Source organism: Meleagris gallopavo, chromosome Z (assembly GCF_905368555.1).
Source record: "Meleagris gallopavo chromosome Z, MGAL_WU_HG_1.1, whole genome shotgun sequence".
Taxonomy (NCBI): Eukaryota; Metazoa; Chordata; class Aves; order Galliformes; family Phasianidae; genus Meleagris; species Meleagris gallopavo.
Window position 1 is genome coordinate 34681166 of NC_139435.1, and position 17082 is coordinate 34698247.

General features: G+C 38.1%; 1 protein-coding gene across 3 annotated transcripts in view; it reads right to left on the minus strand.

The window, feature by feature from the left end:
• APBA1 (amyloid beta precursor protein binding family A member 1) overlaps positions 1-17082 on the minus strand; it is an 84499-nt gene that overhangs the window by 22790 nt on the left and 44627 nt on the right. For all 3 annotated transcript variants that reach the window (XM_085214422.1, XM_085214424.1, XM_085214421.1), the window contains exons 2-3: positions 12186-13390; positions 532-633 (exon numbers count right to left, since the gene is read on the minus strand). In XM_085214422.1, the coding sequence (XP_085070548.1) occupies positions 532-633; positions 12186-13337 (1254 nt within the window). In that variant the 5' untranslated portion in view covers positions 13338-13390. The remainder of the gene's footprint in view (positions 1-531; positions 634-12185; positions 13391-17082) is intronic.

Genomic DNA, 17082 nt, shown 5'->3' on the forward strand with positions numbered 1-17082 from the left:
TTTAGCTGTATTGTGCAAAGCTTTATTTAGGAGTCAAGAACTCCTGTGACTGTGAATCACTGGCAAATTATCAGATCATTTAGTTCTTCCACCAGCTCTGCCTGCTAATATAGTAATGTCAATATACTAATTAGAAAATATTACTAAATTAGTTTTATTTAAGGAGGATTATTCACCTCTCTGAGAAACATTACTTTCTTTGTTGGAAGACATTTTGAATGGGAAAAAAGAAAGAGGCTCCTTCGTTTGCCTAATACAAAAGTGACTACTTCTGTTCTTCTTCCAGCCTGTTAAATAAATTTTGTAGCAGCCAAACAGAGTCAGAAGTGCTATAATAACCCTTCTTAAACATGTTAGAAATTCAGTTAGACAGCCAGGCAAGCACAAGGGAAAGAAGCTGTAAATCAGCCTTGTAGTTTGTTGCAGTATTGACAGAAGAGAAGAGATTGCACAGGTATAAGAGGGGAATGACAACAAAAAGGCATGAGCAGCATGAACAAGACTGTGGCTTTTAAAAAGGTTTCACTCTACCTCTTTATTAGTGGAGGGCTCTGCTGTACTGCAGACATCCTGGTGATGTTGCCTACTTGACGACTCGGCACCCCGAGGTGAAGAAGAATCTGGAGATGGAGACTAGACATGGCAAGAAAATAAAATTAAATAATGATCTGAGTGACCAATGTAGAAATTCTTCTTTCATAATTTCCTCTCACTTGGCAGAGGAAATAAGAAATGAGAGTGAAAAAAAGGAAAAATAAAAAACAAAACAGGACAAACATTTTTGAGATGTTGTAACCCTTGACTTTATCACAATGATCACATGTAACTCAGTACCTCACTGGACTTGGTCTGAACAGCTAAATCTTTTTTAAAACCATTTATTTATCAGTAATGTATGAAATAAACAGGTGGAAAACTTGAAAATCTGTACACAATGGCAAGAAAGACTAAGCCAAAAAGTGTGTCATAACATCATTTTTGTGGGGTGAACAGAGGATTGTCTGTGGCACTGGGCCAACTGCTTACACTGACTGTCAGCATTCAGCAACACTGCAGTCACAGGGCTGCCAGTTGCACAAGAACATTCCTGTCACATGTAGGCAAATGATTCTGTGAGCTTTCTGAAAGCTGTGAGCAACACAGACCCATGTTCTGGAATTCAGACATTTTAGGAAAGAAAATATGAAGTCATTAAGCAGAAGTAAGCTGTGATGGTAGACAGGTGAGTTGATCACAACCAGAGAACAGATTTTGCTAAAGGTAACTTATTCTTAACTGTCAAACTGTAAAGAGGGAAGAGAAGATTGCAGTTTCTCCTAGCAGCACATAGACTTTCAGACATAATAAATCTGAATTGGTAAATTAATTTCATTTAAGCAGAAATAGGGTGCAAAGTTGTCCATAAATGTCATGCCACTATCTTTAAAAGCACCTTTTATTAACTGTATAGAGTAATACTAACATACTCAAGGACTTCTTGATGTACCCAACAGCTATACAGTACCAGTATAATCAATGGTTCCTCAATCTAGACAATGTACAAACTCTAAATTCTGCACAGTTCATTCTGTGATCTAAATAACATACATGCCTCCTACATCAAATTTCCTAATTTCCTTTACTTCTTTAACCCATAGACAGTTTTGCGGATAAACTGTCTCTCATGCCATATGCTAGTTATTCGGCATCATCACATTAGAACATCGCAGTACAAAAACAAATGGAACAGCATACAAAGCAGTATCATCAATTTTCCAGTTCTATGTGATCTGTCAGTGAGTATTTTGGTAACTGTGGAAAAGGCTATCCTAACCAGACGCTGTTCCTGATGAATGCTGGTAATGAATGCCATAGTGAGGTACCTGAAGACCACAGAAGGGCAGACAGGAATGCAAATGTGACACAACACTGAGCTGGAATTAATGATGGTGACCAAAACATATCAGAGTACAAAGCATCAAACCAGCATGCATTTTAAAGGCAGATTTTCAGAATGTACTTGCAAAACATGTCTGTGCACGTGATAAAGTATAAATCCTCTAAAGCAACTTTAGCATTTGTTTATACAAGCTGAGTTTTTAACTCAGCAGAGCCAGATTTCTACAACCTCCTTTGATATAGAGAGTTTGGCCAGTTCAGCAGTTCATCACCAATGACAAAATAGTCTAATACCATTCTTTCATTTTTTTTAACAAGAAGAAAAAAGAAGAAAAAAAGAATCCTCTTCCCAAAATTATCAATAATAATAATATGCTGCCTACAAATAACAAATAACAAACTGCTTACAAAGTTTGCTACACGAGAGGAAACAAGTACTGTCCATGAAAACTTTTCTACCAGCATTTGAAGAATAAATACTGAGTTTTCCTTCACATCACAATGTTTGTTTAGAGCCACCACTTAAAATCCACAAAGAAAGAATGCAGTCACAGTCTGGAAGTAGCTTTTGTACCCGTAATGAAATAAATTGACAAATCACAGCGGACAAACAACTTGCACAGTTACTGTACAAACTGAATTCTAAAATACATGCTTACTGACTGCTTCATTATCTGATAAGAAAACAAATTCTAGAAACCTAACAAAAATGCTTTCAGAACAAACAAAATAAATGCATGTGAAGCATGCTGTTATTACATAGAGAGATCCATCAGAGGAATGAAAGTGTTTTCTAAAGTGCAATAATAAAAAAGTACAAGTTGTCCACTTGAATATCTACTTACACTTTTCTTACAATACTCAACCTGGTACATCCAAAAATTCTCCATCTCCATTTCAGTGTTGTTTGATTCTAACCAACACACAACTCACTCCACTTGAGAAGCCTTCCCCTGCTATTGCTCAAAGGAATTCAGTAACAGAACTTGTAACTGGAGAGGATGAAGCATTGTGTTGCATGGAACTTATCCAGGTCAGCCCAGCTGGCTGCTGAATAACTTGTGAAGAAAAACATAACCAACACTGCAGCTTCTTCAAACACAACCACCTGCCTTTGTTTTATAAAAGCAATGCTGTTCTACCTGTTTATGGCAGCAGAGTCTCTGAAAACAGTATAACTTTGGGCCACAAACAAAAGGAAAGGATGAAATACTATTTCAGCACAGCAAGATGAAGTTAAAAAGACCACTACTTAAAATTTCTGCATACAGGCTTCTTGGCCAAAGAACAGCAGATTACCTCTTCCTGTATACTAATTCCCAGAAGATAACTGGGTAAAACAAGGGCTTTAAATTTAATTGACCTCAGTGATAAAAAGTCCCCTGAATGCTACCACACATATTAAGCAAAGGTCAAAGCACTACAAAATTTTCAGATCCAGCATGCAAGTGTAGTCACATCTGTGCCCAGTTGTTTTAATTGTCTATCCATTGTAATCTATCAAACTATTTCTTGCTATTGATATAAAACTGACTTTCAGGCCATGACTGCATTCCTTGTACACTATATATAATGTTATTAAGCAGTATACATTCAGTGTTGTTATGAGCTAGTGTTGTTCTGTTGTTGTTCTTTCCTTCAGGAGGAGAAAGAGGAAAGAAAATGCACCTAAATTCCACAGCTAAAGTTTTTAATAAGAAATCCACCACAGCTGTCCTTTTTCAGGACTTGATTCAAAGTATACCCCATAGAAGACAACAGGAGTTAGACCATTCATTTAACAGATTAGGACCTTGAGTTTGTCAGAAAGTCTTTTACAATCCACAGAATCTCCAGTTAAGCAGGATGTTATGTATGTTCACCACTCTTCTTTAGAAAGACATACAACAAGTTCTGTCTGATCATGTAAGCAATAACATGATAGTATTTAGAATCACAGAATCACCAAGGTTGGAAAAGACTTCCAAGATCATCCAATCCAACCATCTACCAATCACCAATATTTTCCCACTAACCCATGCCCCTCATCTAAATGCCTCTTGACTCCACCACCTCCCTGCGCAGCCCCATTCCAGCACCAGACCACTCTCATGGAGAGGTATTATTTCCTAACATTATTTCTGACCTGAATCTCCCCTAGTACAACTTGAGGCCATTCCCTCTCGTCTTATCACTAGTTACATGGGAGAAGAGGCCTACCCCAGCTCACCACAGCCTCCCTTCAGGTAGTTATAGAGAGCAGTAAGGTCACTCCTGAGCATCCTCTTCTCCAGACCATACAATCCCAGTTCCCTCAGCTGTTCCCCATAAGATCTGTGCTCCAGATCCTTCAGAGCTTCGCTGTCCTCCGGACATGCTCCATGGCCTCTATGTCTTTCATGTAGTGAGGGGCCTAAAACTGAACATAGTACTCGAGGTGCGGCCTCACAAGACTTATGTAAGTCTGATTTCTGATTCTTAAGAATGGAAATAGAAATCAGATTGCTGGATTTTAGGAGCATCAACGTTTTCTCACATTTCCTCTGGAAAGGTCTGGCAGGAAAAAAAGCACTTAAGTAGTGCTGAGAGCTCTGTGAATTCAAGTTAGTGATCTGTGTCTGTTATATTAATGTATGAAAATGACAGTATAAAGGAAAAAACTTTATTTTACTTCTTTGCTGCTAGCTCAGTTCATAAAGAAAGAAAGAACTGTAATTTTCATGTGCCAAATACGAAAAATTTTTCTTGGATAGTTAAGTACAATACTTAAGTACCACAAGACAATGTGGTTTAAAAGTAGAACTGCTTTACAATGCAAAAAAGACAAAAATCACTCAAACAAGTAATCTACCTTCCACTCCTTCCTATGGCTACCTCGATTAGCTATCAGAAAGCGATTTTCTTGGCCAAAACTGCCTATTATGTTCTTGTAGAGCATCTGCTGTGACTTGAACAGTTAAAATTCTGTTCACTAAAAACTAGACTGATACCTTCAACATATATTCGTAGCTTTCAAATGATCTCAAGTACACATTAAGAATGGAGCTAAGGAGCTAAATTTCCTTACAATATAGCTAATCATTATTACCAGTCTGTTTTGTATAAATTTGCATTAAATGTAGTGTTAAGATGAAGGCTTCGGGAAAAAAAAAAAGAAAAAAAAAAACTATTGTACACATTCTCACATGCTGTGGAACAACATATGAAATTCATTTTTTACCTGTGGCAGAAAGAAACTCCAATTTGTCCTCTAGTTAAAACTGTGACACAACCACTCTCTGCATAACCAGCACACTCATGCATCAGTTTCATAGGTGGTTCCAGACATCCTCTTAACACTGCTAATTTGCGCAGGTGATAACAGAGGTTAACTTGAGGGAAGATAACTAACTGACTGATCTACTCAAATGAGAACAAAACATTTTGTGGCTATAGCACTTCTCTATAAAGAAATCCCAGGCACGCCAGGTGACTCCTGCTGTACATTCAGCAACTGAGAGGTACCACTCTTTGCTTCAATGAGCAGACCACTGCCCTCGGCAAGGACTTTGCCTGACCCCCCCAGTGCAGCTTCTGCTGCAAAAAATGACCAAGCAGAACACAAGTAAGATACTTGCTTGTAGTCAACAAATCACTACTCCTGCAGATTCAGATAAGGTCATGAATAATGACCTGTAAACACAGATAAGGCAGGTTATGTTTTGTATATAGATTAAAGTGATCTGCAGCAGTGGGACGTGCATGTGCCAAAGAGGTCGTGTATGATCAGAAGTCAGTTTTATGTAAGATCTGAGAACTTCAGCATTTTGGGGCGTCTTTGTTTGAGGTGGCCTCACTGGTTTGGCTGAAGATGTCTGCTGATGATGAAGCCTCTTGCTACTCAGAGCCAGCAGACAGTGCCTGACAAACCTCCTGAGGGATATGAATGTCCACAAGTGCTAAAAGTTGGAATAAACTAGCTTTTTAAAACACTGTCCGTTACTGTCTGCACAATAAGACAAACACATAATTCTCCAGCAAAATTCACTGAGGCTAAAAAAAATGAGATCTTTTTAGCCTGAGCTATGATTGCGTATCTACACCAATGTCTTTCAGAAAAGATCCCAACCTGTCACTGTTTTAATTACTAAATCTTGGATACAAAATACAAATATACCTAAGGATAAGAATAACATTAGATTTGATGCAGAAAATTCAGAGTGAGTTTACAATAAATGTAACTGAGACTGCTAGGGAAGAGACCCTTTGCCTGTTCCAAAGAACCTCTCAGCCACAGAAATCAGGAGCAGTAAACATGCAGTATCAGAGCAACAGCCTATGGGCTGGTAACTTCTCTCTGAATAAAACCTTAAGTCTGTACAAACTCTGACTGTCCATCACATAGCACACATATGTAGAGGGCAGGGTCTATCCAGCAGAATGTGCAACAGAAGGAAGGCTGACAGCACAACAGGACTCCTAGAGCAGGCACAGTGCTGACTGCTTCTCCTTCTCAAGCATGGACTTCCACAACTGTATTTTCACTTGAATTCATAGTTTGAATACAGTTCCATGACTCAGTTAAAAAAAAAAAAAAAAGCGTGCTCTAGAAAGCACTTACCATTAAGAACATTAATTGATAAATATCTCACAGAATCATGGAACACTCTGAGTTAGGAGAGACCTACACAGATCATCAAATCCACCACCTGGCTCTGCAAAGGACTACTCAAAATTCAAACTCTACATCTAGAGTGCAGAACGTTAGAAGGCAACCTAGCACAGACTTACAGGACTAATGATAGTGCAGCATCTGATGCATGGACTCAGATGTGAATGATTCAGATTGTTTATTACAAGTTCTCACATCACTTATATACCTTCACATGTTTTTTTTTCTAGCTTTCTCATCCACCCCTACAACTTTCCCATCCACCTTTACAAGTCAACAGAGCATTCTACAGAACACTCTTCAACCGTTCATGCAGGTGCTTATCCAATCAGAACTATGAAACGCTCTTTTTTCTTCTAGAGGTTCTCATGCTGTTTATCTTGCTTGACAGTTGCTGCTCTGAACAGTTTTTCTTGTATTCTGACATGCTAGCAAATAAGGGCAGAAGCAAATGATAGAGCGAAGAATAGCATTCTATAATTGAGAAATGCCAATTGAGGATGACATGAAAACTTAGTCATAAATCTTAAAGACTGGATGTAAGATGTAGTGATTTGAGACAGGAACATTAAGGCATCTTAATTTTCTCATAGACAACCCTCAGCTGGTACTCACTGCTGAGAAAAGTGCACATCACAGGACCACAAATGTATACCTTAAAGAATGAGGATGCTAAATGAATGGTATATTTCTTGCATTTTCAAGCACATGACAAAGTGCTTTCTGACACTCTTTACAGAAAATATGTATTTTTTACGTGACTACTACTGCATTTTCTTTTCAGCAGTATTCTCAGCTACTAAGAAACTCTGACTGGCTTTCTTCTTTGTGACTGATGAATCACCATAAAACTTTCTGCTCTGGGGATTAAAATAAATATATATATATTTTTTTTTCTTAAACTGAACTTTCTATAGAATTTTAAGACTGTGATCTTGACAGAAAGATGACCCATAGTTTTTGTGCTCAACAAAGAGTTTTAAAAGGTTCACTCAGAGAAAGAAAGCAGTATCTAAATAATACAAACTCATATTTATTTCACTTCTATTCTTTCACTCCAAGTTCATCTATTAGTGAAACCTGCTAAATTATTTAAAACAGATTTCTTTATTCCCTTGTTAATAAAACATCAGTCATGTACTGGAAAAAGTGAAGCAACTTCATCTCCATAAAGATACTCAATTTCTGGACTCATCACAATTGAGATATACGGCTGAGAACTCAAGGATTGAAATAAAATACCCAAAACCAAAAAGAACAGAGACACAGACAATGCAGCACAGTTCTGTTTTATGTGAAAGGCTTACTTTAAGCTGTGAGTTTCCACCTCACAAATCTAAACCATCTACGTATTCAGTTTGAATTTGCATTAGGCTTTATTCTAATAATCCACCATCTCAAGTGTCTGCTGAGAAACAGAGACTGTGGCCACCACTGACGGATCTTTACAAAACTGAAGTCTCAGAACACAGCTATAAAACATTCCTTGCAGGTCAACAAAGCAGTTTTAAGATCTATAATTTCATAAATAACTTAACAGACCTCAGTAAACCACTGTTTTCTCCTGATTGTGGTGGAAATAAAGTAGGTAATCTGATTCTGTTCTTTGGCCATGAGAAGACAGAAATACTCCTTAAATCCCAGCCAAAAGAAGATCCACTTGAGTGTTTGTACCTTTTGCTGAATTTCTCAGCAGGCCCCTCTATTTCCACAAAATAAAAAGCCACTGTTATCACAGCTGACATTTTAAAGATGGTTTTCAGACCTTTTGTACAATTTATATACTAGAATACTCCACCTTACTCTGAGGTATCTCCTACTATTATTCCTTTTTCTACTCTGCATCCACACACTGCAAACATCTTCTACACTGATCTTTAAGCACTGCAATTCCTATGCTTGGCTAGGTGTCCACAACAATTTTCAAATGGAGAATCTGAAAAGAGTAAGAAGTCTGAGCTACCAAAATGGAGTATGGTCATTCCCTTCCATGGAGATAACTGTAGGCATTGAGAACAATATCCCCTTAGGGGATACTGTAGGCAGACCATAAGCTTCACACTGGTCTCCAGCTATAAGCATTGTTCAGTAGCATATGAATAGAGTATCTCCAGTTTCACACGGACAAAACTTAACCTAACTGCAGCTTCACAGCTCTTTTCCACTATGGGTCAGTTTTCTGATGTCACATTTCTCACAGCTGAGCAGCTCTAATCGTTACTGCACTTGAAAAAGATACACTCGTGAGGCTATATCCAAGAGACCTTCCACTTTGGTTTTAAAATGTTCTCAGGTAAATAGATTTTAGAAATGTACGTTGATTTTTCCTATCTCAAGTGTCAAACTACAAAAACAAAAACAAAACGGTATTTATTACAAAGTACTATGCCTTTCTACAAACCACCTGGTACCCAAGAGAAAGCACCACTAAAGAAGGTGCACAAGACCACTGCAGCAGTTTCCACTGTTTAATATTAAGCAGATAGTTGGTTACCCTATTTATTTATTCACACAAGTCTGCTGTCTACCTCTGACATCACCATACTACCATTTATTGCAGTAGAACTTTTCATGGCTGTTGAGTAATTTTCATTGTTTGTATACATACAATACATTTGCTGTGGGGAGAAATAGACAGGAGTGTCTGAAATTCCTGGCAGATTAAATATTGAGTAAACATGGAAACATGGCTTCTTAAAAACAGACTTTTACCCAACTGATCTGTATCCTTCAGTTATGCTTACTGCATAAATCTTTCCTAAGTACCAAAATATATCCAGCCGCAGGCTAGCTGAACACTTCTTGGTTTCTAGCATCTCAAAATAGTCTCTGGGCAGTACAAAATCATCTTCGTCCAACAATTTTTAAATGAAATTATTATCCAAATGCTCAGAACTAAGGAGTGACAGTCACTTTACTGTGAAAAAAAGGAAAAGAGTTTGTCATATTTAATGACTCTCAACTGAAAATCATTCTTCTGACTCTAGCTGAATCGCTCTCTTGAAGAGCTCCTTGCTAAGCAAAAAGTGACCATTACTTAACTCTAAAAGGGATTCTACCAGTTTCAGTATCACATTACTAACTATATAGAATTATTACATGTATTTCCAAGCAAGTATTACCTCTAAAAGCAAAACAGTTTTGTTAAAAAAAGCATTGTGGGGACAATTTTAAAAGCAGACCTTCAAAAATAATGAAGGCAATAAAATATTCAATTTGCATCATCTGTTGGTCCATGTTACTTCTGGGCAAAGAAAAGCATGTCTGCACTGCTTCTCTCTGTCATTCCTTCTTACATCAAAACCAAATATTAGTAATCAGAATGAGTTACATCTCTGGCACAGACTTGATTACACTGAAAAGCTTGTGTTTGAGATCCTGTTTCTTTTCTTTCCAAAGGGAGAAGGAAAATCCAGATAAACAGTCTTTGGCTACATTTTCACTGTGATCACTCACAGTCACTTAGGCAGCATTAACACAATTTTGTCCAGTTTACTGCTATGTAATGCTCTGTTTAAGAAAACAAGCTGTTCAGAACAGTATAAGCTGAAATATGACGTGAAAAGTCCACTAAAGCATACACCATACAATCTTAAATTAGAAACAAAATCCTATCCAATCCCAAATCCTGTACTATATTCTTCTTCTGCACTACAGACTTCCCTCAATCTGCTACAGATCTTCTCAACCATTATTCGACTTACTTTCTCTTTCCAAGAGCAAGTCTGTACAGTCTGTACAGACTACAACTACCATTTAATTTCGCACAGAGCTATATTTGTCACTACACATCACTGTCTTAATTGTAGCTGGAACTTAAAATCTCAGTCGGGTTCTGCAACAGGCAACGAAAACTACTGAATTGGTGCAAAACTGAAACACCAAAGTACTTCAATATGGATATCAATACTGAGGGAGATTGATGGAAAACTGTTTCAACTACTGTATGAATACACCAGGCTATCCTACCAGAATACCTTGAAAATCACATTCAGCAAAGTGTACTAATACTTCAGAGATCAGCCAACACACCCTCAGAAAGGACTCACCAGGATACACAACTTAGTCTTGCTGAGAGTATCACTCATTCTGGGAGTTATGATCAGACAGTCAGGAACCAACAGAATGTTCTCTGACCTTCCCAGAAAAAAAACAGCACTGGAAGATACAGTCCAAGGATCAAAATGTACAGCAAAAGAGTAATGTCATCCATATTCAAACAACAGCAGAGAATTAATGAAAGCTTTTGGAAATTTCGTATATTAAAGATACTTGTTCTCTTTTACAGAACAATCTGAGAATGTTAGTCTTCAAAAGACTGCTAATCAATTCTGTGCCTTATTTAATGTAAAAAAAATATTAGTAGGAATAGTTTTTGCAGTATTATTTATTTTGGTTTCATTAAAAATTTCCATGAAAATGTGAAGAAACAAAAACAAACTCAAACACACTTATCACTATGTGTTTCTAACAGCTTTGAAACAAAAATAAAATCTGCAAGCTATTTCAATCCCATGTTCCAAAAATATCTCCTCATTTGTAAAAAACTAGCATTCATAGTTTGGAAAACAGATTAAGAAAAAAAAAGAAGAAGAAAAACAGAAGAATGTAGTGTATCTACACGGTATGTGATCTTTTTTCACCAACTGAATTTTCTTTGCTAAGCCTGAGGTGTTCTGGATAATTCTGACACATTTCTAGAATCTTAGAGTAATTTAGTTTAGAAGGCCAAAAAAAGTACACAAAAAGTTCTTTCAAAACAACAAAGGACAGAAAGAAGATTTGACAGCAATGAAGAGGATGGAGCAGATGTTTGCAGTGCAGCACAGTTATTCTTGAGGCAATAGCATGGGACCACTTCAGAAATTGTTTTTGCCTGGTAGGTTTAGTATCCCAGCTATTTTCACAGGCATAAATTTAACACAGTTAATAGTTGTTTATGAGTTTATTTTAGAAATACAGAAAACACATGAAATTTCAAGTAAACATTATTATATAAGCCACTGAAACCACAGACTGTGAATTAATTCTGATTCAAGTTAAGCCTCATGCCAGAAGAAGGGAAATTTGAGAAAAGTTCATGCTGTATATCTCAACAATGGTCTTTGATACTTACGACGATGGAGATCAAATGCATTTTACAGTGTTAATATACTGAAGATCAAAGGACATTTCTAGAGAATGCAGGAGCTTTTCTGGAATCTGGATATGTGACATCATCATATATAAAATTTACATATTTTTGATGGAACTGTTAGTATTGCTATTGAGACTTAGAAACCTAGAATTAACAGGAAATTGAAGGCTAAATTATACAAGACAGTGTTCAGCAGCTAATGTAAATATCCCATGGCACTGAAAAATTGAAAAGCATTTGCTTCAGGAGAAAAAAAAAAAAGTGAAAACGTTGTGTGTCAAATCCCTTAATAGCTTAACTGCGGTCAGAAGTGTTTCAACAAGAAAATTTTGGTCCACTTACAACACACATATATACATGTTTACCTCTTACGAGCCCTCTAGAGTACATATCTTAAATAGGCGAAGCACTGCATAATTTGCTGAAGAACATGTCACAGAACGTGAACAAAATCCACCCTCTCTCACTGCAATGTATGCTACCACTAAAGAAACATGTAAAGAAATAAATAACTGAGAACTGAAAGCTTTGTGTACTCACATCTCCATCTAGTGGCCTCTGGTCGTCAGAATCCCTGGTTGGGCTGATGTCCTGCCGCATCACCCAGATAGGCTCCTTCGGTTCATCGGGAGTATAAGGAGAACGGATGGTTCTTGTCTTCACTTCCTCAATAGCCTCTTTAATATCCTTAATGGCTAGTGAAATTGCATCTCTCTTTTCCTTGCTGTACCTCTGCACAGTTTCTCCCGAGCTGGATGTAACTCGAGAACCAGGTGGGAGCTGGCCATTGCTTTCATGCCCCCCACCAACAAGAGCGTGAGCATGCTCCAAACTCTGCTCGGCTTCTGGCATGTCTTCAGCTGCCTTGTCCAAGCTCTGGGAGCTCATGCTCTGCTTCACCTCTGCCACAATCTGATCAATGTCCTCCTCTTGTTCATAACTATCCATTCTCGGGTAGGGTGCAAACTCTGCCTCCTTTTCTGGGCTGTCAGACTCTCCATCAGACCGCTCATCATAATGGTGAAGGCGAGCACCAAGGGCCTCCTTGCGGTAATTATCAGCTTCCTCTCTTTCCCGCTCATATAGCTGGATCCCCTCCCTAGCATCAAGGTCTGGTGTATCCCCTATCTCCTCATACACATGCTCCTGCAGTCCATAGTCAGCGTAAGGCTCAGCATACTGCTCATCCTCCCCTCGGTGGAATAGTCGATGTGTGTAGACATAACCCGAGTAGGCTGCATTCATGGCTTCCTCATGCTCGATGGAATGGAAGTGTAAGTGATTGGGCAGTGTTCGGTTATGAATGGCCTCGCCATGCTCAGCCTCAGCATTCTCTGTGTATTCCTCAGACTCAGGCCTATACTGCACTGCATATGCACTCTCATCTTCATTTTCCTGAACTCTCTCTGTGTCGTAACTATCCTCCACTGTGGCTATCACATCCCCTTCTGCAGTATCTGTATGATTGTGGAAGCCACTCTCAGTGCTGGCTGACCGAGCTAACATCCCTTCCTCCTCCTGCCCAGACAGGCCCCCTTGGCTGCCGTTTGCATGCCTTGGATAGTGAGTTGCATACCGCTGCTCCTCTTCCACCTCTGAGTGCTCCAGGTCAGCCTCCACTGACTCATTCACTGCTCCATTTCCTGGCTCTTCACTTACCTCCCCATCAGACGGTCCAACCAAATGATTCATGGCAAGTTCTGGTGGGTAGGTCACTTACTCTATTGACATTTTGTCAATCACAGCTGGAAAGAAAGGGAAAAAAAGCAACAAACTATGAAATTACTCTAAGAAAAAGTGGAGACAGTGAACAGAAGCAACAAATGGCACCCTTCCATTCCCAGCAAATAAACTTCTGATTCCATAAGCTCTGAAGTCAGACGACAGCCAGCACTACAGTATAACCTCCTGTAGAAATACTCTCCAAAAGCACGAACAAAGCATGATTCTCTTGGGTAGTGGACTTCCCAATTTTATCAACAAATTCTTTGTGGAAAAATAATTTCCAAGCTGTTTCTTGGAGGACCTTCTATGGATTGCTGTAGCATTTAAGTGACATTGAAAGGCATGCATTAGAAAAACTAACTATGCCAGGGGCTCTAACATTGCAGAGGTATGACAGAAATATTCTACCACTTTACCTATAGCTTACTATCTCTGCACAAAGGAAGAATGTAGTAATGTAAAATGACAGATTTAGTCCTACCACCGCAGTCTGCAACTGCTAAGATATGTGACACCTCTGCAGACCACATTTCTCTAATGGGGTATCTCCAGCTGAGCTGACTACTCTATGCACTTCTGAGATCAACAGAGATAAAAAGGGAGACTCAGCATGCATCTGAAATAACATGTTTCTTTTCCTAGGGAAGCATGTGACAGCTAGATTCAACATAGATATCTTCATGGAATCTATCTAAAGTTATCTAAGATAGATGACGACTCCTGCACCAAACACCTTTCCTATAACATGAAGCAGCATTACTAATCTCATAACAATGACCACAGTGAGACTAGCAAGGCATGTTAGCCTTCCTGACTGATTAAAAGCCTCAAAAGATGATACAAATACTAGAGATGTCTGCCAACAATAAAGCCCACAGAAACAGGAAAAACCCGTACAGATTAAACTATGAGAGTTTCTTAGAGCAAGCAGGCTTATCTGCCTCAGAAGGCTTCATTTGCACATAATAGCTTCAGCTATTCTGAACCTTTAAAATGTAGTGTCATGAAAAGGACATCTTCAGAATTCTAAGTTAAACTGTATGTCTGTGGGTAAAATACAACTTCAGCCTGTGTTTTATTGTTGGAATACTTTAAACTTCAAAGATCTATAAAACCATGCACCAAATACTAATTAAAAAATTAAAATTAATGTAAAATAGAAATTGAAGTAAATACTCCGAGTACAGACAAAGAGGTTTAGATGACAAGTTGCTGAATAAACAAGCTCCATGAAAGAGCACTGGAAATACTGACGAGAAAACAATAGCAATTTCATCTGCCCTCTGTCAGAGAATTTGACAGGCAGGGAAGGCTAGATGGGAGCAACTTGCACTACAGCCCCAGGGGAAATCTAATGGGATCACCTTCCAAATGAGCAAACACTTCTCCTTGTCTTAGCCACACCTATAGTTTTAGTCTAAAACTTAAGAATTCTTACATAAATAAGAAAGTAAGGGAGCAAAATATAACACTGCCCTTGTTCCAGACTAATCTCGTTTTCAGAAACAGTCTGTACATAATTCTTGCAAACCTGGCACGCTGTGTTTCAGCTCTAAAATTTGACTTTTTATCCCCTTCACAAGGGAGGAAAAAGTATAGCATATCTTAATATCAAAATTAAATTGAATTTTCAAAGTAATAGTTAATGTACCACATGAATTGAAAAGAGATTTTCTATACAAATTAATCCTGTTTCAAAATAACTAGGAGGAAACTCAGTTCGCTTTCTCCATCTAAAGATATCCAAGTAAGAAACTTTCAATAACAAGGTAAGGTCTTCTGCATCTAAGGTCTGCTGGAAAGAATGGACAGATGTATGTCAAAACTACCAGAACAAGCATTCCTCTGCCCCTAGCACAGAACAAGAAACTGCTATTTAAGGAAACAAGAACAAAGGCGCTCCAGCGCTTTCAATTTCAAGCCCATAAAAACAGTGAAGATGCTAATGTAACAGCCCCTTGAAAAGTTCATCCCAAATAGGATTTCCTTTCCCTTAATTTGGACAGAAATAGAATTAGTTTAGAATAGAGGATTACTTAATAATTTTAATTTAAATATCTTGCACTCAAACTCATATCTAAGTATCCTTCACAGAGAAAGAGCAGTACTTGCAGAAAGAAATGAAGTTATGCAAAAACACAGAATAATGACCAACTTTCTGAAATCTTTAACACATATATCCCGGCTTTAACTGAATGACAGTAAGTTAGAAGAGAAGGAAAAATTCCAGATGACAGAACTTTTAGGACAACCAAATTTCCAATAGCACCTGAAAATATGTGATTCAATTTTATGAATCTTAATAAAAGAATGCAACACACTAGCTTACTATGGAGAGATAGCACTGTGGACGGATATAGATGTATGAAACAAATCAGAGCGATTACAGACCACAGAAAATATTCTAATGACCACCCAAAAGCCATCCATTTTCTGTACGCAAAATGGATGCTTCCACAGTAAAATTCTTTCACTTACAAAAGAATGATCTCAGACTAATTTCATATACTGAAATTTCCAGGTTATGTCTTTTGAGGGAATAAGAAAACTGTTTCACTTTAACCTTTCTCCCAAGGAAGGTCCTATTCTGGTTGTACTTACTCAGTTAATTAAATTTTACTTTTTAACTTTGGGGAAAAAAAAAAATTGAAGATTTCAAAAAACACTGAAATTGATTCACTAAACTGGGGATCTGAATAAGTGTCCCAATAATCTTTAATGAGAACCAAGCATCTAAGTATATCCATTCAACTATCTAACAACCAGTCTTTAAATCACTGATTTAAATAATAAGATGGATGTTTAACTAAATCTGTTTTCCTATGTAGAAGCTGAAGACTACTAAAATATTATTTTTCTGATTTTTCCTGATTTTTCTCACTAGCCTTCCAAGAGCATCTTCATCTCCTACAAGCAAACAGAAATCAATACCCTAAGTAAAATGCCTTAGACAGAAGAGAATATAAGCAAGAAAAGTCATCTGACCTGGGAAAGACACAGCACCCATCTGAAATGTATCATACTCTCCCATTAATTGCCTGGAACAGCAGCTGTGCTCCAGTAATCACACATATAGAGGAAAGTGCTTTCTGAGCGCTCTCAGCTCAGCACTCAAGACTTGATGGATGAATCTGTCTCCAGAACAGAGAAATCAGAGGTTGATTACTAGTGCAACCAGCTCCTTCCTGAAGGTTAAACTACCTCACTGCCCGTAAAAAAGAAAAATTAAACATCTCCACATATTTTTCATGCAACAGTATAAAATTGCTTGAGAATTTTTCTTTGCTACTTTACATTAAAGAATATTTAAAATACCACCAAAGGCTATGCTATCATCCGGACACAAGATTACCACATTAATGTTAAGGAAAAATTTCCAATAAGGTAAAAAAAATGAGATTCCAATTTGATTATTTGTTTCACATATTCAGCTGTATAATCACTTGCCTTCTTAAGCACGCACAAGCAATTTTTATATTCAAGTATGCCTGTTCATGTTTACTTCATAAGAGTACCTTAGGGTGCACCCAAAGCAGCCCCTTCTCCCAGCTGAACCAGTCCCACCATTCAGCCTCCCCTCATAGGGCACAGTCTTCAGCCCCACAGCCCCAAGGCCTGCCCTCCCCTCATGGTCATTCTGAGTGTCTCATGCTGTGAGCACAGCCCATGCCCTCCCTGGCTGAAGGGCCACATTCCATTCCCACCGCCCCTC